We start from the raw sequence: 22,631 nt of genomic DNA, 5'->3' as shown, positions 1-22,631 counted from the left end.
GATCAAGGCACCGAGGGAGGCCGAGGGCCCTGAGGGCCGCTCCTGAGGTCCCAGCGAGAGGGCAGGAGGCCTCAGCCCCACAGGCCAGGAGGCCAGGCCTGCCCTGTGCCCCAGGCTGAGGCTGGGGCTGGAGGAGCATCACTTGTGGCGCTTCCTCCGGTGCTGCTCCTTGCGCTGCTGCGCCCTCACGTCCTTCTTCAGCCGGCTGTCCACCACCTTGAACTGCCCCTTGACGCCCGGGGGGCGGCGGACCCGGGGTCCCACCCCCTTCTTGGCCACCAGGTAGGTCACCTGCCTCTTCTCCTTGGCCAGCCCAGCCTTCTTGTAGATGCTGTGGGAGAAGGGAAAGAGGTGAGCTGCACCCCGGGGGCAGGGCGAGGGGCGGTGCTGGGCTGGCAAACAGCTCCTCTGTGTGCCGCCGCCGGTGGGGCTGCCCCGGGGGCTTGGGCCAACACAAGGCCAGGCTGGGGAAAACAACAGTGCAAAGGAATGGATGGCACCAGGGTGGGGGAGGGCAAGGGGCAAGGGATATCAACTCCAGCACAGAAGGTTCCACCTCACCATGAGGAGGAACTTCTGCACTGTGAGGCTCCCAGAGCCCTGGAGCAGGCTGCCCAGAGACGTTGTGGAGTCTCCTGCTCTGGAGCCTTCCCAGCCCTGTCTGGATGTGTTCCTGTGGGACCTGTGCTGGGTTCTCTGCTCCTGCTCTGGCAGGGGGTTTGGACTTGATGATCTCCAGAGGTCCCTTCCAACCCCTCCCATCCTGTGAGCCTAAGAGTCCTCCAGGAGCTTGGCTCTGGGATGTATCCAAAGGCCACTGGTGGATCCCAGCACTCCTCTGGGCCTCAAGGCAGGGCTCCCTTGCTTGCTTGGCCACCCCCCTGACTACCCTTTGGCAGCCCTGCTGGGACACATGCAGCTATCCCCACGCTGTGGTTGCAGGCTCAAGGCAGCACAGAATCAGAGTTGTTTTGGTTGGAAGAGACCATCAAGGTCGTTGATTCCAACCCTGAACCCAGCACTGCCAGGACCCCACAAACCCCTGGCCCTCAGCACCACATCTCCATGGCTCTGAAACCCCCTTCCAGGCATGGGGATCCCACTTCTGCCCTGGGCAGCCTGGGCCAGTGTCTGAGAACCCTTTTGGGCTAAAGTTGTTCCTCATGGCCAACCTAAACCTCCCCTTGCACAACTCGAGGCCATTTCCTCTCGCCCTGTTGCTTGTTCCTAGGGAGCAGAGCCCAACCCCCACCTGGCTCCAGCCTCCTTTCAGGGAGCTGCAGAGAGCAATGAGGTCTCCCTCAGCCTCCTTCTCCCCAGACTAACGCCCCCCCCCCCCCAGCTCCCTCAGCTGCTCCTCCCCAGCCTTGCTCTCCAGACCCTTCCCCAGCTTGGTTGCCCTGCTCCGGCCCTGCCCCAATGTCCTTCTTGGAGCGAGGAGCCCAACACTGACCCCAGGACTCTGGGTGCAGCCTCTCCAGCAGGACAATCACTTCCCTGCTCCTGCTGGCCACACTCTTGCTGGGCCAGGCCCCGAGCCAGGCCGGGACAGAGGCTGAGCAGCACCTCAGCTGCCCCCACTCACCGCCGCAGCTGAGCCACCTTCTCCCTCTCCGAGATGTCCACCGTGTTCACCACCGACTCTGCCTTCTTCTTCATCTGCTCCATCTTCTTCAGCATCTGCGGGGACACAGCGGGGGGGGGAAGGGCTGGAGCACCTGGGGTGGAGGGAAGGAGTGTGGGGGGCAAGCAGAGGGCCTGCCTGCGCTGCTCACCCTCCTCTTCTTGCGGGCCTTGGCCTCCGCCACCTTCTTGATGGGGCGGGCGTTGATCTCGCGCCAGCGCTGCCGGTAGGCCTCCACCGTCGCCTTGTCCACAGGCAGCTGCTTGCAGCGGTGCCGCTTCTCCTCCTCCGTGAACCACTCCGGCAGCTCCCCCTCCTCCTCGTTGTAGGAGTACCTGGGGGGAGGCAGCAGCCCTGCCTGAGCTGCCAGGACCCGAGGACCCCCCGCAGGCGCCCGCCTGCCCCCCGCCGCGCCGGGAAGGGTGTGCGGGAGCGGCGGAGCCAGGGAGCGGCCCGGGTTGGAAGGGAGCTCAGAGGGCAGCTGCTGTGACCTCCATGAGGAGGGCAGGGACACCTCTCAGCCAGACCTGGCTGCCCAAGGCCTCATCCAGCCTGGCCTTGAGCACCTCCAAGGAGGAGGCAGCCACAAGCTCCCTGGGCAGCCTGTGCCAGGCTCTCACCACCCTGGGACTGAAGGACTTCTCCCTCAGCTCCAGTCCAACCCTGCTCTGCCTCAGCTCCAAACCATTCCCCCTGGGCCTGGCTCCAGACACCCTCAGGAAAAGTCTCTCTGCTGCCTTCCTGCAGGTTCCCTTCAGGCACTGGCAGGCAGCTCTGAGGTCCCCCTGGAGCCTTCTCCTCTGCAGGCTGCACAGCCCCAGCTCCCTCGGCCTGTGCTCCCAGCAGAGCTGCTCCAGCCCTTGGAGCATCCTTGTGGCCTCCTCTGGACTCTCTCCAGCAGCTCTGTGTCCTCCTTCTGCTGGGGACAGCAAAACTGGAGGCAGGATTGGAGGTGAGGTCTGAGCAGAGCAGAGCCCAGGGGCAGAATCCCCTCTCCTGCCCTGCTGCCCACCCTGCTCTGGCTGCAGCCCAGCACACAGCTGCCTGCAGGGCTGCAGGAGGCCACTGCTGGCTCCTGGGGAGCTGCTCACCCCCAAGACTCTTTCTTCAGGGCTGCTCTCAACCCACTCTACATCCAGCTTGGATTTGTGCCTGGATTTGTCCTGACCTTGCCCTGTGCCTTGCTGAACCTCCTGCAGCTGGCACTGGCCACTTCTCAAGCCTGCTGAGATCCATCTGGATGCCAGCCCTGCCCTCCAGCGCGTCCACAGCACGCAGCTTGGCGTCATCACCACACCTGCTGATCCCTGAGCTCCCTTCCCCCCTGGCATTCTGTGAGCCTTTCTGCTCCTGGGAGGCAGAATGCTGCTGCCCCTCCAGCAGGCAGAGCTGCAGGTACCTGTTGAAGGAGTCATCAATCAGGTCCCTCCTGGCCTTTTTGGAGGTGGCGATGACGGAGCCGAGCGCCAGGCCCTCTGCGTCCAGGACTCGAGCCCTCTTCACTGCAGGGACAGGGACACAGCTTGGGTCACCTGCAAGCAGCCTGCCAGCCAGCAGCTCTGCCAGCCCCTGAGGGCACTGGCTGAGCCTGCCCCTTGTCCCCAGAAAGGGGACTCCACTCACCTGGGTCCACGATGGGCACCACCTCGAAGCCGCAGGGCTCCACACGGCCTCGCTTCGGCCCCGCTGGGACCAGTGGCCTGTGGAGAGCAGTGGTCAGGGTTCAGCTCTCCAGCACTGAGGAGCTGAGAGGGAGAACATCCAGACCACTGTCCCCTCAGCCCTCACCTCTCCTCATCACTGCTGCTGCTGCTGTCATCATCGCTGCTCTGCTCCTCCTGCGCCTCACCGGGGGTGGGTTTGGTGTCTGCAGCGGCTGGGGGCTCGGCTGGACCTTCCTCCTCCTGGGCTTCCTTCTGCTGCCCTTTCCTTCTGGCTTTGCCTGGGGAGCAGGAACCACTGGGTGAGAAAGGGCTGAGGGAGACTCTGCTGCAGGCCATTCCTCCAGAGACTCAGCTTCATGAGACGAACCTCATGAGGTTCAGTGAGGCCAAGGGCAAGGTCCTGCAGCTGGGCATCACCTGCCAGCAGTGCAGAGTGTGGGATGAAGGGGTGGAGAGCAGCACCTCTCCTGTGGGGGCAGGCTTGGGGTTGTCCAGCCTGGAGAAGACTGTGCAGTACTTCAGAGGGGCCCACAGGAAAGATGGACAGGGACTCATGATCAGGGAGTGTGGTGATAGGGCAAGGGGTGATGGTTTCAGATTCAGAGAGAGGAGACTTAGATTAGAGGAGGAAATTGCTCCCCAGGAGGGTGAGGAGACCCTGGCACAGGTTGCCCAGAGAAGCTGTGGCTGTCCCCTCCCTGGAGGTGTTCCAGGCCAGGCTGGATGAGGCCTTGAGCAAGCTGGGGGCTGGTGGGAGGTGTCCCAGCCCATGGCAGGGGGTTAGGGCTGGATGAGCTTTCAGGTCCCTTCCAAGGCTACTCTAATGCCAGCTCTGTAACTGTGTAATGACACAGGCTGGAGACAGCCCCTGGAGACCTCACAGCTGTATCCCATCATGGGCCCTGGGGCTGTCCCTGTGCCCCCCAGCCCAACAATGCAGCCCCCCACTGACCTCTCTGAGTCTCTCTCTGCTTCTCAGCCAGCAGCTGTGACTGCCCCAGCTCCAGGTCCTCATCTGCATCGTCCTCGATGCCAGCAAAGGCGTCCTGGGGATGGAGAGCAGTGGGCAGGGGATGTGGGGCAGAGCTGAGCTCTGGGGCAGGGCACACAGGGCAGAGCTGAGCTCTGGGGCAGGGCACACAGGGCAGAGCTGAGCTGTGGGGCAGGGCACACAGGGCAGAGCTGAGCTCTGGGGCAGGGCACACAGGGCAGAGCTGAGCTCTGGGGCAGGGCACACAGGGCAGAGCTGAGCTGTGGGGCAGGGCACACAGGGCAGAGCTGAGCTCTGGGGCAGGGCACACAGGGCAGAGCTGAGCTCTGGGGCAGGGCACACAGGGCAGAGCTGAGCTCTGGGGCAGGGCACACAGGGCAGAGCTGAGCCAAGGGTGAGAGGACACAGGGCTGAGCTCTGGGGCAGGGGACACAGGGCAGAGCTGAGCCAAGGGTGAGAGGACACAGAGCTGAGCTGTGGGTCAGGGGACACAGGGCAGAGCTGAGCTGTGGGGCAGGGGACACAGGGCAGAGCTGGGGAGCTGCAGGGGTGCCCTGTGACTGCTGGCCCAGGGCTCTCACCTTCCCAAACCACATGCTGGCCTGCCGCTCCTCCAGCACTGACTTCTCCTCCAGGGGCACCAGCAGAGGATTCTCTTCCTTCTCTTCTTCCTCCTCCTCCTCTTGCTTCTGCTTGAACTTCCCACTGTGACAGAGACAGCAGGATCAGTGCTCCCCAGCCAGGAGGGGGTGTGCTCACTGCTGGGTTCTGGGCCTGCTCCAGGGAGGCCTCTCCTGGCCCTCACCGCTTGGCCCCCTGCTCTCGCCTCTCCCGCTCCAGCCGGCGCTGTCGGGCCTCTATCTCCACCAGCTCCTCTGGGTCCAGCTCACTGGCCAGGGACACATCATCCTCCTCCTCCTTCTCATGATCTGAGATGTAAATGTCATCCTCTCCAGGCCCCATCTCCAGCAGGGCATCAGCTGAAGCCATGTCCCCCCGGGTCACCTCGTTCAGCAGCTGCGAGGCGAGAGAGAGGAGTCAGGAGCTGCAGCCTGCCCCCAGCCCAGCCCCAGTGGCTCTGGGAGCCTCCCCCTGCCCCAGCCCCAGTGGCTCTGGGAGCCTCCCCCTGCCCCAGCCCCAGTGGCTCTGGGAGCCTCCCCCTGCCCCCGGCCCAGCCCCAGTGGCTCTGGGGGCCTCCCCCTGCCCCAGCCCCAGTGGCTCTGGGGGCCTCCCCCTGCCCCCGGCCCAGCCCCAGTGGCTCTGGGGGCCTCCCCCTGCCCCAGCCCCAGTGGCTCTGGGGCCCTCCCCCTGCCCCCAGCCCAGCCCCAGTGGCTCTGGGGCCCTCCCCCTGCCCCCGGCCCAGCCCCAATGGCTCTGGGGCCCTCCCCCTGGCCCAGCCCCAGTGGCTCTGGGGCCCTCCCCCTGCCCCCGGCCCAGCCCCAGTGGCTCTGGGGGCCTCCCCCTGCCCCTGGCCCAGCCCCAGTGGCTCTGGGGCCCTCCCCCTGCCCCCGGCCCAGCCCCAGTGGCTCTGGGGCCCTCCCCCTGCCCCCGGCCCAGCCCCAGTGGCTCTGGGGGCCTCCCCCTGCCCCCGGCCCAGCCCCAGTGGCTCTGGGGGCCTCCCCCTGCCCCTGGCCCAGCCCCAGTGGCTCTGGGAGCCTCCCCCTGCCCCTGGCCCAGCCCCAGTGGCTCTGGGAGCCTCCCCCTGCCCCTGGCCCAGCCCCAGTGGCTCTGGGGGCCTCCCCCTGCCCCCGGCCCAGCCCCAGTGGCTCTGGGAGCCTCCCCCTGCCCCTGGCCCAGCCCCAGTCGCTCTGGGGCCCTCCCCCTGCCCCTGCCCCAGCCCCAGTGGCTCTGGGGGCCTCCCCCTGCCCCAGCCCCAGTGGCTCTGGGGGCCTCCCCCTGCCCCCGGCCCAGCCCCAGTGGCTCTGGGGCCCTCCCCCTGCCCCTGCCCCAGCCCCAGTGGCTCTGGGGGCCTCCCCCTGCCCCAGCCCCAGTGGCTCTGGGGCCCTCCCCCTGCCCCCGGCCCAGCCCCAGTGGCTCTGGGGGCCTCCCCCTGCCCCTGGCCCAGCCCCAGTGGCTCTGGGGGCCTCCCCCTGCCCCCGGCCCAGCCCCAGTGGCTCTGGGGGCCTCCCCCTGCCCCCGGCCCAGCCCCAGTGGCTCTGGGGGCCTCCCCCTGCCCCTGGCCCAGCCCCAGTGGCTCTGGGGGCCTCCCCCTGCCCCTGGCCCAGTGGCTCTGGGAGCCTCCCCCTGCCCCTGGCCCAGCCCCAGTGGCTCTGGGAGCCTCCCCCTGCCCCCGGCCCATCCCCAGTGGCTCTGGGGGCCTCCCCCTGCCCTGGCCCAGTGGCTCTGGGGGCCTCCCCCTGCCCCACACACCGGGGTCCTCTGGATGGTGCGGAGGGAGAACATGCTGGTGTCGCCGTCCTCGGCAATGGAGACGCCAGGCAGGTCCATCTTCAGCTCCACGCGCTCGCGCTGCTTCCGCTGCTCCCTCAGGAGCTTCTTCTTCTTCCTGCAGCAGGCAGCAGAGGGATGAGGCTACCCTCTCCCCCCCACACACCACCCCCCAGAGGCTCATCCCTTGTCACAGCAGTGCCAGACCTCCCCCAGCAGCGCTGCTGTCCCCCTGGGAGGGGTCCCCTCCGCTGGGACAACTGCTTCACCTGCCTGGAGGAGCAGAGGGCCCCAGCCCCACAAACCCCACGCGCTGTGGGCACAGGTTCTGACACCAGCACCCTTGTGTCCCCATGGCTGAAGCCCCCCTGGGCTCTGCTGGCCCTCTGTTCCCTCACCTCTCCTGGGAGACCTGAATCACAGAATCAATAAGGCTGGAAAAGACCTCAGGGCTCAGCAGGTCCAAGCTGTCACCCAGCACCCCCTGACAACTCAACCATGGCTCCCAGTGCCACATCCAAGCCCCTCTGGAACACCTCCAGGGATGGGGACTCCACCACCTCCCTGGGCAGCACATCCCAACAGCTAACAACTCTCTCTGGGAAGAACTTTCTCCTCACCTCCAGGCTAAACGTTTACCTTTTCAATTCTGCCAGTTCCTTGGCCTTCATCTCTGCCAGCGCCAGCTCCACCTCCTCCTCTTCCTCTTTCGCCTCCTCATCGGCTGCAGCGTTTGGTGACGACTTCTTCTCCTTCTTCTCCTCCTCCTCTCTGCCTTCTTCCTCTTCACCTGAGCTCAGGCTGCCAAGAGGAAGGAGCTCAGACTGCTGTCCCTGGTCTCCCCAGGCCCACCCCCCCTGCCCCACGCTGGCACCCAGGGGCAGCCCTGAGCGACCCCTACTTGATGTCCAGCTCCTTCGCCTGCTCCTTCAGCTTCTTGGCCAAGAAACGCCGCAGCTTGGTCCTCCAGTTCAGCAGGGCTCTGTGCAGGGAGGCAGAGTGTCAGCCAGCCCCCAGCCCCCCCATGACCCCCTGGCCCAGGGCCCCCCAGCACCTGAGCTCCTTGCGCCCCAGCACGCGGATGTCCTTGCAGCACTGCCGCAGCTCCTCGCTGCTGGAGCTGTGCTTCTCCAGCTCGCCGTCCCCCAGCGTGATCTGCAGGGAGCAGAGGCACAGGGCTCAGCCCCAGCTCCTGCCCTGCCTCCCTCTGTGCTCCTCAGACACCCAAGTCCCCCCCCCAGCCTGGCTCCAGGTGCTCACCTCGTTGGCCTTGGAGAGGAAGTCCACAGGGTTGGGAGCCTTGAGGAAGTCCATCAGGGTGAAGCGGTGGTACAGAGTGGTGTCACCGTCTGCATAGCCTTCTGCCTGCAGGAGGAAGGAGCTGTGTGAGACACAGAAGGGCACAAAAGCAGCTGCAGCCACCTCTAAGAGGAGGAGTGATGGCATGGGGCCTGGTCCTGCTGCAATGGCCACCTCAGCATGCCCACCGAGGGACCAGGGCAGGCTGCCAGGCCCACCCCAGGCCCAGAGAGGTGCCAGGGATCAAGGCCTGTCAAGTTCTTCACAGAAAAGAGTTCTTCCTCACAGGGAGTGAAGAGGAGTTCTTCCCAGCAAGAGTTATTGACCACTGGGATGTGCTGCCCAGGGAGGTGGTGGAGTCCCCATCCCTGGAGGTGTTCCAGAGGGGATTGGATGTGGCACTGGGAGCCATGGTTTGGTTGTCAGGAGGTGCTGGGTGACAGCTTGGACTTGCTGAGCTCTGAGGTCTTTTCCAACCTTACTGATTCTATGAATTTCCATGCCCAGCTGAGGCCACCTGATGTGGCCTTTAGCATCCTTTGCCTGAAATCTGTTAGAGGGGAGGAGAGCTCTGCAGAGGGACCCTGCCAGGCTGGGCAGATGGGCAGAGGCCAAGGGCAGGAGATTGAACACAGACAAGTGCCAGGGGCTGCACATTGGCCACAGCAACCCCAGGCAGTGCTACAGGCTGGGGGCAGAGTGGCTGAGAGCAGCCAGGCAGAGAGGGACCTGGGGGCAGTGGTGGACAGCAGCTGAACAGGAGCCTGCAGTGTGCCCAGGGGGCCAAGAAGGCCAAGGGCATCCTGGCCTGCAGCAGGCAGAGTGTGGCCAGCAGGAGCAGGGAAGTCCTTGTGCCCTGTGCTCAGTACTGCTGAGGCCACACCTGGAGTCCTGTGTCCAGCTCTGGGCTCCTCAGGTTAGGAAAGAGGTTGAGCTGCTGGAAGGTGTCCAGAGAAGGGCAAGAAAGCTGGGGAGGGGTCTGGGGCACAGCCCTGTGAGGAGAGGCTGAGGGAGCTGGGGTTGCTTAGCCTGCAGAAGAGGAGGCTCAGGGGAGACCTTCTTGCTCTCTGCAACTCCCTGCAGGGAGGTTGGAGCCAGCTGGGGGTTGGTCTCTTCTGCCAGGCAAGCAGCAGCAGAACAAGAGGACACAGTCTCAAGCTGTGCCAGGGGAGGTTTAGGCTGGATGTTAGGAAGAAATTCCTCCCAGACAGAGAGATTGGCCACTGGGATGTGCTGCCCAGGGAGGTGGTGGAGTCCCCATCCCTGGAGGTGTTTAGGAAGAGCCTGGATGAGGCCCTTGGTGCCATGGTTGAGTTGGTCAGATGGTGCTGGGTGAGAGGTTGGCCTTGATGATCTCTGAGGTCTTTTCCAACGTGGTCTATTCTACTCTATTCTATTCCATTCCATTCCTACTCTACTCTACTTTACTCTACTCTACTCCACTCCACTCCACTCTACTCCACTCCACCCCACCAGAGACACACAGCCAGCAGCCAGCCACTGTGGGGAGGGTTTCACCAACCCATCCCCAGCCTCCCAGCTTGGGTCACCACTTCACACAGATTCACAGAGTGACCTCTGGAGCTCATCCAGCCCAACCCCCCTGCCAGAGCAGGGTCACCCAGAGCAGCTCACACAGGAACACAGCCAGGGGGGGTTGGATTGTCCCCAGAGAAGGAGCCTCCACAACCTCTCTGGGCAGCCTCCTCCAGGCCTCCAGCAGCCTCACAGTGAAGAAGTTTTCCCCTCTGTTCCCATGGCAGCTCCTCTGCTCCAGCTGGCACCCAGTGCCCCTGGTGCTGTCCTTGGACATCCCTGAGCAGAGCCTGGCTCTATCCTCCCCACACTGCCCTGACCAGCTTTATCAACAGGCACCCCTCAGGCTCCTCTACTCCAAGCTAAAGAGCCCCAGAGCTCCCTCAGCCCTTCCCCATCACAGTGCCACCTCCTAAGGCTGGAAACCTCTCCCAGAAAGCCTCTTTCACCCCTTCACATCCCCAGGCCCTACTTTTCCTGAGCAACTTTGCCCATTTCAACCTCTTTGGCCCCAGACCCCAGGCCCAGTCGTGTGCATTTGGCCTTGCTCCTACCTTGGGCTTCTTCTTGCTGATCAGCTCACTGACAGACTTAGCCTGGACCTCCACCTCCTTGAAAGCATATTTTGGGTCAAAGAACTTGCTGTCAATTTTGTCTGGAGCCTGGTAACCTAGGATGAAAAAAATCAGAGGTGTGAGTGGACTCTTCCCTGATCCCCTGGGCTGAAGCAATCAATCAGAGCTGGGAGAGGATTGTTCCCTGATCCCCTGGGATGAAGGAATCAGAGCTGGGAGTGGATTGGGCTGAAGCAATCAGAGCTGGGAGTGGATTTTCCCCTGATCCCCCGGGATGAAGGAATCAGAGCTGGGAGTGGATTGGGCTGAAGGAATCAGAGCTGGGAGTGGATTGGGCTGAAGGAATCAGAGCTGGGAGTGGATTGTTCCCTGATCCCCTGGGCTGAAGGAATCAGAGCTGGGAGTGGATTTTCCCTGATCTCCTGGGATGAAAGAATCAGAGCTGGGAGTGGATTGTTCCCTGATCCCCTGGGATGAAGGAATCAGAGCTGGGAGTGGATTGTTCCCTGATCCCCTGGGCTGAAGGAATCAGAGCTGGGAGTGGATTGTTCCCTGATCCCCTGGGCTGAAGGAATCAGAGCTGGGAGTGGATTGTTCCCTGATCCCCTGGGATGAAGGAATCAGAGCTGGGAGTGGATTGTTCCCTGATCCCCTGGGATGAAGGAATCAGAGCTGGGAGTGGATTGTTCCCTGATCCCCTGGGATGAAGGAATCAGAGCTGGATTTTCCCTGATCCCCTGGGCTGAAGGAATCAGAGTTGGGAGTGGATTGGGCTGAAGGAATCAGAGCTGGGAGTGGATTCTTCCCTGATCTCCTGGGCTGAAGGAATCAGAGCTGGGAGTGGATTGTTCCCTGATCCCCTGGGATGAAGGAATCAGAGCTGGGAGTGGATTTTCCTCTGGTTAATTTGGCAGGAAGGAATCAGAGCTGGGAGTGGATTTTCCCTGATCCCCTGGGCTGAAGGAATCAGAGTTGGGAGGGGATTGGGCTGAAGGAATCAGAGCTGGGAGTGGGTTGTTCTCTGATCCCCTGGGATGAAAGAATCAGAGCTGGGAGTGGGTTGTTCTCTGATCCCCTGGGCTGAAGGAATCAGAGGTGGGAGTGGATTGTTCCCTGATCCCCTGGGCTGAAGGAATCAGAGCTGGGAGTGGATTGTTCCCTGATCCCCTGGGCTGAAGGAATCAGAGCTGGGAGTGGATTGTTCCCTGATGCCCTGGGCTGAAGGAATCAGAGCTGGGAGTGGATTGCTCCCATCCCCAGCCCAGCAGCTGCAGGGCTCCCCCCTGTGCTGCTCACCCTGGCACACCACGAAGATCTCGGCAGACTCGTTGCGGGAGGCCTGGGGCTTGGTGGCTTGGACCTTCTGGAAGAGCTGCTGGAAGATCCAGAGCAGGGGCTGGTAGTCCCTGGAGCGGAACACCTTGGTGATGAACCAGCCTCCTTTGCACAGGAACTCACAGGCCAGCTTCAGGGCCATCAGGGTCAGGTTGGCTGGAGAGAGGCAGGGAAGCAGTCAGCAGCTGCCACCACCCTCACACCGCCCACCACAGGGCACACCCCTGCCCCTCTGCCCTGCAGGGGGGAGGAGTGCCTGCCCTTGGATCCCTCCAGACCACAGCAGGACCCCTCCCAAGCCCAGGCAGGCCTCACCCTGGGAATAGGCATCGTGCACCCAGCTGGCTCCCACGTTGGGCGCTCCGTCGTTCAGCACCACGTCCACCTTCCAGGTCTGCAGCTCCTTGCGCAGGGCCTGAGGGGTGGGGAGAGGAAGTTGTTCCCCCAAGCCCTCTGCAAGAGTCACCAGGCAGCACCCCCAGGTCCACAGCAGCTCAGCTCAGCCTCCTGCCTCCGTGCCAGCCAAGGGAGGCCCAGCTGAGCAGGCAGGGGGATGCCCACCCCCGTGGCAAACAGCCCTGCTCAGGGGGTGAGGGTGGCAGGGTCATACCTGGCGACACTTCTCAGTGGTGATGTCCTCCTGCAAGGTCACCACGTTGGGGATGGGCTTGATGGGGACCAGGTCCACCCCTGGGGTGAGTAAGAAACATGAGCACCACAACCCCAATCTAGCTGCAGGTGTCCCTGCTCGCTGGAGGGGACTTGGACAAGGTGACCTTTGAGGGTCCCTTCCAACCCAGTGCACTCTGTGATTCTATGACCCCTCAAACCTGGGCTCCAGCCCATCCCATGTGGCTTCCCCAACCACCCTCTCTTCCTACCAAGATCCCCAGCCCCAAATCCCATTTCTTTGGCAACTCCAGAGCCTGCAGTAGTGGTCCCTGTCCCTCATTTGCTCCTGCTGTGCCCCATCACTCACCAATGATCAAGCTGGAAACTGGCATGAATTTGGAAGCCACCTGCAGCCTAGAAAGGACAGAGAGGAACAAAGCTGCAGCAGGATCCCAGCAGAGCCTTTCAGCCTTGAACTGTGCTGCTGGGGGTCTGGGGTAATCACTGGCATTAAGAACAGACACACAGCGACAGGGACCACACAAGCAAGCCTGTTACAGTGTCCCAGAGCAGGGGTGGCACTGGGCTGCGGCACTGGGCTGTACCTCGGGGCCCTGACCCCACTCACCAGCCGCCGGGGGCTGCACAGAGGTCCAGCAGCGCCCGAGCCTTCTGCAGGAACTGGAACTTCCTATTGAGCTGGAGAAGCTTGAAGGAGGAGCGGGAGCGAAAGCCTGCAGGAAGGAGAGCCGCGGGTTACAGACGACTGGGGATGCCGATCACCGCGGGTACAGAGGACCGGGGGTACCGGTTAGCAGGGCTGCAGCCAGCCCCGTCGCATAGCCAGGGGGCTGCAGCCCCTCACCTGTCTCCTTGGCCAGGTGGTAGAACTTGTCCCTCCGGCTCTTCCCCAATTTGCTTTTCTTGCCCATGGCGGCGCCGGGAGGGACCCTCCGCGGGGTCGCGACCTGCTGTCAGCCGCCGAAAGGGACCTGCGGGAAACAGAGCGGGCGAGCTGGGGACGGCGGAATGACCTCCGCAGGGGAACGCCGGTGTCTGCTCGCCGATGCCCCCCTGCCCAGCCTGCCGCGGCCCCACGTCACCCCAGGGCCTCTCGCCACTTCCTCCAGGTGCACCCCGGCAGCTTCCCGGCTTACCCCGGCACAGGGCTCCCTCAGCCCGGGCACTCCGGTCTCCCCTTCTCCGCACACACGACCCCGATCCCGGTGCCGGTCCCGATCCCGGTGCCGGTGCCGCCGCCGCGTGCCCACACCGCCTTCCCGGCGCGCCCCACGCGAACCGCCCTGCTTCCGCTTCCGCTCCCTCTCCCTCTCGCCGCCATCTTGGGAGTGGCGAGTCCCCGTTGCCACGGCCAGGCTGGTTGCAGGGGACGGAAGAAGGGGGTAAGACAAGGAACTCCCCTCATAAGAGCGCCTAAGACCTTTCCTTGTATCTTCGGTTCTTGACGATAAGGATAAAACATCTTCGACCGCACCGAGATGGCGCCAAAGCCCAGACCGGAGAGGGTCACATTGCGCATGCGCTCTGCTCGGCTAGGGTCCCCTTGGTGCCTGTGGCCTGGCGGAGAGAGGAAGTGACGCCATCACGCCCGGCGAGCGGGAGGCGGAAGGAGGGTGGCCGCCATCTTTAGTGCCGGCAGGAGCGGTGCCGGGGTCCTCATGCCGGCGGAGAAGATGGCGGTGGACGGCCCCGAGCAGGTGCGGCCGGGCTGCAGCGGGTCGGGACGGGGCGCGGCCGCCGGCCCGGGGGGTGTTCAGATCTCCCGGTGTTGCGGCGGGGCTCTGCCGCGCCCGGATGTGCTTGGGGCCTGTCGGGCGCCGTGACTCGGCGGTCTCGCCTCGGCCGCCCCAAATGGCCGGGGGTAGACCAGCGCCTGAGACAGCCTTAGGCGACGCGGGACAAGGCTTGGGGAAGGGGTAGGGAGGAGTGGGGCAGATGTGGGTGGGAATGGTGGAACGGGAGCCTGGGGGCCTCGTTTGGGAACTGGTCCGGGGAGGCAGCCGGTGAGTGGGAGGGAAAGGGGAGACCTGGGGCCGGACCCGCGGGGATCGGGGAGGGGAAACAGCAGCCAGAGAGGCAGGAGGGAGACTAAATGGGGGTAGAGGTAATGTTTGAGTCCCTGGGTGGCACTGGCGGCCTGCGGAGCTGTGGTGCTGAGCTGTGCTCTCTCGCAGATGGAGATGGACGATGGGAAGGGCGGCACCGGGCTCCGGCAGTATTACCTCTCCAAGATCGAGGAGCTGCAGGTGAGCCAGCCCCGGCCCTGCCCTGCAGGAGGCACCCAGCCCCGGGGCGGCAGGGCCCTGCTTCCAGCGGGGGCTGTGCGGCTCTGTGCCTGCAGCTTGCCTCAGCAGCACTCTCAGTCCTTGTGCTGTGGGTGCCCTGTTCTGGAGGAAGCTCTGCCCCGGGGTGCTGTGAGGCAGCAGCACCCAGCCTTTAGGGGTGTGTGAGCTGGATCTCACCCCTGGGAGCTGTGTGTGTATGAGCTGCAGCCCAGCCCTTGGCAGGGGGGTTTGGCTGGCTGTGTCCTGCTGGATATCACAGTTGGGAAGTGTTGGGGGTTGAAAGGGACCTCTGGAGCTCATCCAGCCCAACCCCCCTGCCAGAGCAGGGCACACAGGAGCACATCCAGGTGGGCTTTGGAAGCCTCCAGAGAAGGAGACTCCACAACCTCTCTGGGCAGCCTGCTCCAGGCCTGCAGCAGCCTCACACCAAAGAAGTTTCTTCTCATGTTGAGGTGAAACCTCCTGGGTTCCAGTGTGTGCCCACTGCTCCTTGTCCTGTCCCTGGGCACCACTGAGCAGAGTCTATCCCCTTCTTGGCACCCATTCTTCAGGTGTTTATAGGCATTAACAAGGTTCTCTCTCCAGATTTAACACCCCCAGGTCTCTCAGTCCTTCTTCACAAGAGAGATCTTCCTGTCCCTTCACCATGCTTGTAGCCTCTCTGGGATCTCATGAGCCAGCAGTGTGCCCAGGGGACCAAGAAGGCCAAGGGCATCCTGGCCTGCAGCAGGAAGAGTGTGGCCAGCAGGAGCAGGGAAGTCCTTGTGCCCTGTGCTCAGCACTGCTGAGGCCACACCTGGAGTCCTGTGTCCAGCTCTGGGCTCCTCAGCTTAGGAAAGAGGTTGAGCTGCTGGAAGGTGTCCAGAGAAGGGCAAGAAAGCTGGGGAGGGGTCTGGAGCACAGCCCTGGGAGGAGAGGCTGAGGGAGCTGGGGTTGCTTAGCCTGCAGAAGAGGAGGCTCAGGGGAGACCTTCTTGCTCTCTGCAACTCCCTGCAGGGAGGTTGGAGCCAGGTGGGGGTTGGGCTCTTCTGCCAGGCAAGCAGCAGCAGAACAAGAGGACACAGTCTCAAGCTGTGCCAGGGGAGGTTTCAGGTGGATGTTAGGAAGAAATTCTTCCCAGCAAGAGAGATTGGCCACTGGGATGTGCTGCCCAGGGAGGTGGTGGAGTCCCCATCCCTGGAGGTGTTCAGGGAGAGCCTGGATGAGGCCCTTGGAGCCATGGTTGAGTTGCTCAGATGGTGCTGGGGGAGAGGTTGGACTTGAGGATCTCTGAGGTCTTTTCCAATCTGGTTCATTCTGCTCTGCTCTACTCTGCTCCACTCCTCTGCTCTGCTCTGCTCTGCTCTGCTCTGCTCTGCTCTGCTCTGCTCTGCTCCTCTGCTCTACTCCTCTGCTCTGCTCTGCTCTGCTCCTCTGCTCTACTCCTCTGCTCTGCTCTGCTCTGCTCTGCTCCTCTGCTCTACTCCTCTGCTCTGCTCTGCTCCTCTGCTCTGCTCTGCTCTGCTCTGCTCTATTCCAGCAGCTCTCTGTCTCTCTTGAACTGGGGAGCCCCAGACTGCTCACAGCACTCAGTAGGGCTGTAGGGGGAGGAGAGCCTCCCTTGGCCTGCTGGCCACACCTGGTGCCCCCCAGCCTCCCCCTGGCCCTGGGGGACAATAAGCTCTCCGTGGGGCACAGAGCACGTCGCTGTCCCGTGGATGACTTGCTGTCCCCCCCAGGCCTCTGAGGTGTTTATGGAGCTGAAGGATGTCCCTGTGCCCAGACCAGGAGCCCTGTGCTGGTGGCCAGGCTGGCTTGGTGTGGGTGCTGTGTGAGGCCTCAGCTCAACTTCCCTCCCCGCAGCTGATCGTGAACGAGAAGAGCCAGAACCTGCGGCGCCTGCAAGCGCAGCGCAACGAGCTCAACGCCAAGGGTGAGGCCTGCCTGCCCCCCTCCTCCCCCCTGGGGCTCTGGGGCTGCTCCTGGCCCAGCTGGCAGTCAGAGGGGCGAGTGCAGCCCCTCTGTGGCGGGCAGGGGCTCGGCCTGCGGCGGCTGCCGCTGACGCCTCCCTCTCCGCAGTGCGTCTGCTGCGGGAGGAGCTGCAGCTGCTGCAGGAGCAGGGCTCCTACGTGGGGGAAGTGGTGAGGGCCATGGACAAGAAGAAGGTGCTGGTCAAGGTAAGAGGCTGAGCTCCCCCCTGGGTGGGCAGGGTGGGCTCCCAAAGCGCTGTGAGCAGCAGGGCAGGGAGGGGATTCTGCCCCCTCTGCTCTGGTGAGACCTCACTGCTGCACTGCGTTCAGTTCTGAGGCCCCCAGCACAGGAGGGACCTGGAGCTGCCAGAGAGGCTCCAGAGGAGGCCATGAAGATGATCAGAGGCTGGGGAACCTCCCCTGTGGGGACAGGCTGGGAGAGTTGGGGCTGTTCAGAAGAGAAGGCTCCAGGGAGACCTCAGAGCAGCCTTCCAGCACCTGAAGGGGCTCCAGGAGAGCTGGGGAGGGACTTTGGCAAGGGCTGGGAGTGCCAGGAGGAGGAACAATGGCTTTGAGCTGGGAGAGGAGAGACTGAGAGTGGAGAGGAGGAAGAAATTCTGTGCAGTGAGGGTGGGGAGGCACTGGCACAGGTGGCCCAGGGAGGCTGTGGATGGCAGTGGGGTTGGAACTGGATGACCTTTAAGCTCCCTCCCAACTCAAGCCATGCTGTGGGGGGAGCACAAGCTCTGCAGGGTTGTCACCACTCAGAGAGATGAGCTTTGAGCTCTTCCTCCTTGTGGTGCCTCTCCTGGGCCCAAACCTCCCCCCAGGCTGGTGGGAGGCAGCTGGCTGAGGCCTTTCCTGGGGGGAGGGTTAGGGCTGGGGAGCTCTCTGCCTCCTCCCAGCTGCTGTGGGTCTCTGAAGGGACTTGAGTGAGATTCACTCTGCTGCCTTCCAGGTGCACCCAGAGGGCAAGTTCGTGGTGGATGTGGACAAGAACATCGACATCAACGATGTGAGTGTCCTGGGGCCTTGGGAGGGGAGGTGGCTGTGCTGGGCCTGGCCAGCCTGGCTCTGCCTGCCCCCAGCCCTGCCCCCAGCCCTGCCCCCGGGGTGCTGAGCGCCCTCCGTGCCGCAGGTGACCCCCAACTGCCGCGTGGCCCTGCGCAACGACAGCTACACCCTGCACAAGATCCTGCCCAACAAGGTGGACCCCCTGGTGTCCCTCATGATGGTGGAGAAGGTCCCAGACTCCACCTATGAGATGATTGGGGGCCTGGACAAGCAGATCAAGGAGATCAAGGAGGTGATCGAGCTGCCGGTCAAGCACCCGGAGCTCTTCGAGGCGCTGGGGATCGCCCAGCCCAAGGCAAGTGCTGGGGGGGAGGAGGGGGTCAGCTCGGGGGGGGGGGGTCTCTGTCGCCCCTGGGGGTGTCACCACGTCCCCTGCCAGGGGTGCTGAGGTGTCCCCATGGCCATTGCACACTGCAGGTGCAGATCAGCTCCCCCAGGAGCTCCCTGCTGGCTGCCCCAGGAGCCCCCAGAGTAGTTTGGCCACTTCTACACTGACTGCCAGCAGGGTGGGGGCTGGAAGGGAGCTCCAGAGATGATGGGGTGCAAGCCCCCTGCCAGAGCAGGGGCAGCTGGGGCAGGCTGCACACAGGAGAGGGCTGAAAGTCTCCAGAGAAGGAGACTCCACCTCTCTGGGCAGCCTGCCCCAGGCCTCCAGCACCCTCACACCAAACAACTTTCTCCTCCTGTTCAGATGCACCTCCTGGGGTCCAGTTTGTGCCCTCTGCCCCTTGTGCTGTCCCTGAGCACCACTGAGCAGAGCCTGGCCCCAGCCTCTTGCCCCCCAGCCTTCAGCTCTTGTTGAGCATTGCTCAGCTGCCCTCTGGGGCTGCTCTTCTGCAGGCTCTCAGCCCCAGGGCTCTCAGCCTTTGCTCCTCCCAGAGCTGTTCCAGGCCCCTCAGCAGCTTTGGAGCCTCCCCTCAACTCTCCAGCAGTTCTCTGTCTCTCTTGAACTGGGGAGCCCAGAGCTGGACCCAGAACTCCAGGCATGGCCTCAGCAGGGCAGAGCAGAGGAACAGGAGAATCTCCCTTGCCCTGCTGCCCTCACTCCTCCCCTGCCAAGTGCCCTGGGCTGCAGAGCTGCAGGTCCTGCCCCCCTGGGGAGGAGCCCATCCCCTGCAGCCCCCCTGCAGCCCCAGCAGTGTCCATCAGAGCCTGCAGCCCTACCTGATGGTGTGGTTGATGATGATGGGGTCTGGGTGCTGCAGCAGCCCTGCCAGCTTCATGGGGATCTCGGAGAAGCGCATCCGGACGCAGTTGAAGATCTGCAGGGGCAGAGCAGGGCCCTGGAGCCGGCCGGGGAGGGGCAGAGCAGGGCTGGGGGAGTGGCCAGGGAGGGGCAGAGCAGGGCCGGGGGAGTGGCCAGGGAGGGGCAGAGCAGGGCCTGGGGAGTGGTCAGGGAGGGGCAGAGCAGGGCCAGGGGGAGTGGCCAGGGAGGGGCAGAGCAGGGCCTGGGGAGTGGTCAGGGAGGGGCAGAGCAGGGCTGGGGGAGTGGCCAGGGAGGGGCAGACCAGGGCCTGGGGAGTGGTCAGGGAGGGGCAGAGCAGGGCCAGGGGGAGGGCTGGAGCAGGGCTCTGGAGCTGGCTGGGGAGGGGCAGAGCAGGGCCTGGGGAGTGGTCAGGGAGGGGCAGAGCAGGGCCTGGGGAGTGGCCAGGGAGGGGCAGAGCAGGGCCTGGGGAGTGGTCAGGGAGGGGCAGAGCAGGGCCAGGGGGAGGGCTGGAGCAGGGCTCTGGAGCTGGCTGGGGAGCGGCAGAGCAGGGCCCCAGGAGTCAGCTGGGGAGGGGCAGAGCAGGGCCGGGGGAGGGCCGGAGCAGGGCTCTGGAGCCGGCCGGGGAGGGGCAGAGCAGGGCCCTGGAGCCGACTGAGGAGGGGCAGAGCAGGGCCTGGGGATGGCCGGAGCGGGGCTCTGGAGCTGAGGTGTCCCCGTGGCCCTTGCAGGGTGTGCTGCTCTATGGCCCCCCTGGCACAGGCAAGACGCTGCTGGCCAGGGCCGTGGCTCACCACACCGACTGCACCTTCATCCGCGTCTCCGGCTCCGAGCTGGTGCAGAAGTTCATCGGGGAAGGTAAAAGGGCACCGGGGGGGGGGGGGGGGGGGGGGGGGGCTGCCGGCGCCGCCTCCCCAGCGCGGCCTCCGGAGCCGCCGGGGCTGAGCCTGGTCCCCGCAGGCGCCCGCATGGTGCGGGAGCTGTTCGTGATGGCGCGGGAGCACGCCCCCTCCATCATCTTCATGGACGAGATCGACTCCATCGGCTCCTCCCGCCTGGAGGGCGGCTCCGGCGGCGACAGCGAGGTGCAGCGCACCATGCTCGAGCTGCTCAACCAGCTCGACGGCTTCGAGGCCACCAAGAACATCAAGGTGAGAGGGGTGCTGCTGGGGCGGGGCAGGGCGGTGCCCTGCTGGCTCGGGGCGGTGTCCTGCTGGCTCGGGGCAGGGCAGGGCGGTGTCCTGCTGGCTCGGGGCGGTGTCCTGCTGGCTCGGGGCAGGGCAGGGCGGTGTCCTGCTGGCTCGGGGCAGTGCCCTGCTGGCTCGGGGCAGGGCAGGGCGGTGTCCTGCTGGCTCGGGGCAGGGCAGGGCGGTGTCCTGCTGGCTCGGGGCAGGGCGGGGCGGTGCCCTGCTGGCTCGGGGCAGGGCAGGGCAGTGCGCTGCTGGCTCGGGGCAGGGCAGGGCGGTGTCCTGCTGGCTCGGGGCAGGGCAGGGCAGTGCGCTGCTGGCTCGGGGCAGGGCAGGGCGGTGTCCTGCTGGCTCGGGGCAGGGCAGGGCGGTGTCCTGCTGGCTCGGGGCAGGGCAGGGCGGTGCCCTGCTGGCTCGGGGCAGGGCAGGGCGGTGCCCTGCTGGCTCGGGGCAGGGCAGGGCGGTGTGCTGCTGGCTCGGGGCAGGGCAGGGCGGTGCCCTGCTGGCTCGGGGCGGCGTGCTGCCAGCCCAGGCTGCCCAGAGCGTGGCAGCTGCCGTCCCTGTGCAGGTGATCATGGCCACCAACCGCATCGACATCCTGGACTCGGCCCTGCTGCGCCCCGGCCGCATCGACAGGAAGATCGAGTTCCCCCCTCCCAACGAGGAGGTGAGGCAGGGCCCCAGCTCCCCCTCGCTGCCCTCCCTCCCTGCCCCTCTCCCGGGGGCAGCGGCCCGGCGCGGTGCCGGAGCCGCCGCGAGCCTGCCCGCGCCGCCCTGCCGCAGGCTCGCCTGGACATCCTCAAGATCCACTCCCGCAAGATGAACCTGACCAGGGGCATCAACCTGCGCAAGATCGCCGAGCTGATGCCGGGGGCCTCGGGCGCCGAGGTGAAGGTACGGGGGTGGGGGCCGGCGGGGGGTGGGGGCCGGCGGGGGGCAGCGGGGGCCACAGGGCTGGCAGGGGCCGGCGGGGCCCGTGGGAGGCTGGCGGGGGGCAGCGGGGCCGGCGGGGGGCAGCGGGGCTGGCGGGGGGCGGGGGCCGGCGGGGGGCAGCGGGGCCGGCGGGGGGCCAGTGGGTCCGGCGGGGGGCAGCAGGGGCAGCGGGGCCGGCGGGGGGCAGCAGGGCTGGCGGGGGGCCGTGGCTGATGCCCCTGTCCCTGCCAGGGCGTGTGCACCGAGGCCGGCATGTACGCCCTGCGGGAGCGCAGGGTGCACGTCACGCAGGAGGACTTCGAGATGGCTGTGGCCAAGGTGAGTGCCTGGGGGGGCTTCAGCCTCGGGGGGGGGCTCAAAGGGGGCTGGGCAGCTTCGGCCAGCAGCTGGGAGGTGGGGGTCAGCCCTGGGGCCACGGCGCGGCCGAGGCGGCAGCCCTGGATGGGGCTCGAGGTGGTTGGGATGTGGCACTTGGGGCTGTGCCTTAGGGGTGACCCTGGAGGAGGAGGGTTAAGGGTTGGGCTCGGTGAGCATAGACTCAGCCTGCGGGGAGAAGACCTCAGGGATCAAGCCCAGCCTCTTGCCTGACAACTCAACCATGGCTCCAGGTCCGATCCTGAGAGGCTTTTCCAGCCTCAGTGGCTCTGTGCTTCCCTTCTTCATAGAAGGGTTTGGGGTGGGAAGGACCTTGAGGATCCTCCAGTTCCAACCCCCAGCCCTGGGCAGGGACACCTCCCACCAGCCCAGCCTGCTCAAGGCCTCATCCAGCCTGGCCTTCAGCAGCCTCAGGGAGGCTGAAGTGCTTGCAGGAACCCCAGGAAGGGCATTGCCCCAACCTGGCTGCCAGGGAGGAGGTGGTGGAGAGGTTTCCTGGGCTGCAGAGCCGGAGCCTGGCTGGAGCTGAAAGCTGCAGCTCCTTGCCCCATGCAGGGCTGCAGCTTGGCAGTAGGGGGTGGGGGGAGGGGGTGCTGCCTGCTGTGGGACCCCAGTGTCTCTTTGTGCCTGCCCAGGTGATGCAGAAGGACAGTGAGAAGAACATGTCCATCAAGAAGCTGTGGAAGTAGTGGGGAGGCAGTGGGGGGCGCTGCTCCTCAGGCCGTGGTGTGTCCAATAAAGTGCTGCTCTGGCCCCCCCCGGGTGCTGCTTTGGGGGGGGGGTGGATGCAGGGGGGTGGGCTGCAAGCCTCCAGCACACACACACAGAGACCCCCAGGCACAGAGGCTGCTGCTAACTGGTTTTATTAGAAAAGATCCAAAATAAGACCCAAAACAGACACCCCCCAAATAATAAATGGTTACAGAAGAGGCAGAGCAGGGAGCAGGCACCCCTGAGCCAGACCCCCCACCAGGGAACATGTAAACACCCCCACCCCCCACCCACCCATCCATCCATCCCCGTGGCCCCTCTGCCTGTGCCCACCCCCCCCCCCCGGGGCTGGGAGGAGCCTGAGGGCGCAGGGAGGGTGGGCAGCAGGGTTAAGGCACTTCGGTGGGGCTGGCCCCTCAGCCCCAGCTCCCCCCCCCCCCCCCCCCCCCCCCCCCCCCCCCCCAAAATGAAGCCTCTCCAGTTCTCTTGGTGCCCACTGCCTGCCAGAGCCCTGCTGTGCCCACGGGGGGGGGGGGAAGGGGAAGGGGTAGAGCTACCTCCTCTTCATCCCCCTGAGACCTCCAGCGAAGTCATTAAGTACAGCAAAGAGCAGGGAAGAGGAGGAGGAGGGCAGGGAAGAGGAGGAGGAGGAGGAAGGGAGAGGGGGAGGGTGTGTGTGGGGGGGTGGAATAATTACCTGATTGTCAAAAATCAACCCTAAAAATAAAGCCCCCCCCCGGGCTAGGTGCAAAGAAGAAACCAACCTCCCCCTTCCCCCCCCCCCCCCCCCCCCCCCCCCCCAAAAACAAACCCAAACCACCCAGGGCTGAGCCTGGGCCGAGCCAGCCCTCGGGGGAGGGACAGCACA

General features: G+C 65.0%; 2 protein-coding genes across 2 annotated transcripts; one reads left to right on the top strand and one right to left on the bottom strand.

Annotated features, from left to right (window-relative positions):
• On the bottom strand, nucleotides 1–13,016 carry FTSJ3 (FtsJ RNA 2'-O-methyltransferase 3). The gene is made up of 21 exons (XM_054176969.1): nucleotides 12,890–13,016; nucleotides 12,653–12,758; nucleotides 12,392–12,438; nucleotides 12,023–12,102; nucleotides 11,728–11,827; nucleotides 11,374–11,568; nucleotides 10,057–10,172; nucleotides 7,928–8,032; nucleotides 7,722–7,822; nucleotides 7,569–7,649; nucleotides 7,307–7,468; nucleotides 6,650–6,785; nucleotides 5,085–5,296; nucleotides 4,861–4,984; nucleotides 4,241–4,334; nucleotides 3,413–3,566; nucleotides 3,248–3,324; nucleotides 3,024–3,126; nucleotides 1,776–1,959; nucleotides 1,586–1,680; nucleotides 1–331 (listed from the first exon to the last, which is right to left on the bottom strand). Exons 1-21 carry the CDS (start codon nucleotides 12,954–12,956, stop codon nucleotides 139–141), a joined length of 2,532 nt encoding a protein of 843 aa, XP_054032944.1. The 5' UTR covers nucleotides 12,957–13,016; the 3' UTR covers nucleotides 1–138.
• Nucleotides 13,017–13,646: 630 nt separating this feature from the next.
• PSMC5 (proteasome 26S subunit, ATPase 5) lies at nucleotides 13,647–21,800 on the top strand. The gene is made up of 12 exons (XM_054176651.1): nucleotides 13,647–13,742; nucleotides 14,220–14,291; nucleotides 16,173–16,242; nucleotides 16,389–16,486; nucleotides 17,238–17,294; nucleotides 17,418–17,648; nucleotides 19,289–19,415; nucleotides 19,518–19,708; nucleotides 20,313–20,411; nucleotides 20,528–20,638; nucleotides 20,909–20,995; nucleotides 21,688–21,800. The coding sequence occupies exons 1-12, from the start codon at nucleotides 13,704–13,706 to the stop codon at nucleotides 21,739–21,741; spliced, it is 1,236 nt and encodes a 411-aa protein (XP_054032626.1). The 5' UTR covers nucleotides 13,647–13,703; the 3' UTR covers nucleotides 21,742–21,800.
• The last annotated feature ends 831 nt before the right edge of the window (nucleotides 21,801–22,631 follow it).

Source organism: Dryobates pubescens, chromosome 36 (assembly GCF_014839835.1).
Source record: "Dryobates pubescens isolate bDryPub1 chromosome 36, bDryPub1.pri, whole genome shotgun sequence".
NCBI classification, from domain to species: Eukaryota; Metazoa; Chordata; class Aves; order Piciformes; family Picidae; genus Dryobates; species Dryobates pubescens.
The sequence above is the reverse complement of the archived record's forward strand: the minus strand, read 5'-3'. Positions and strand labels throughout refer to the sequence as shown.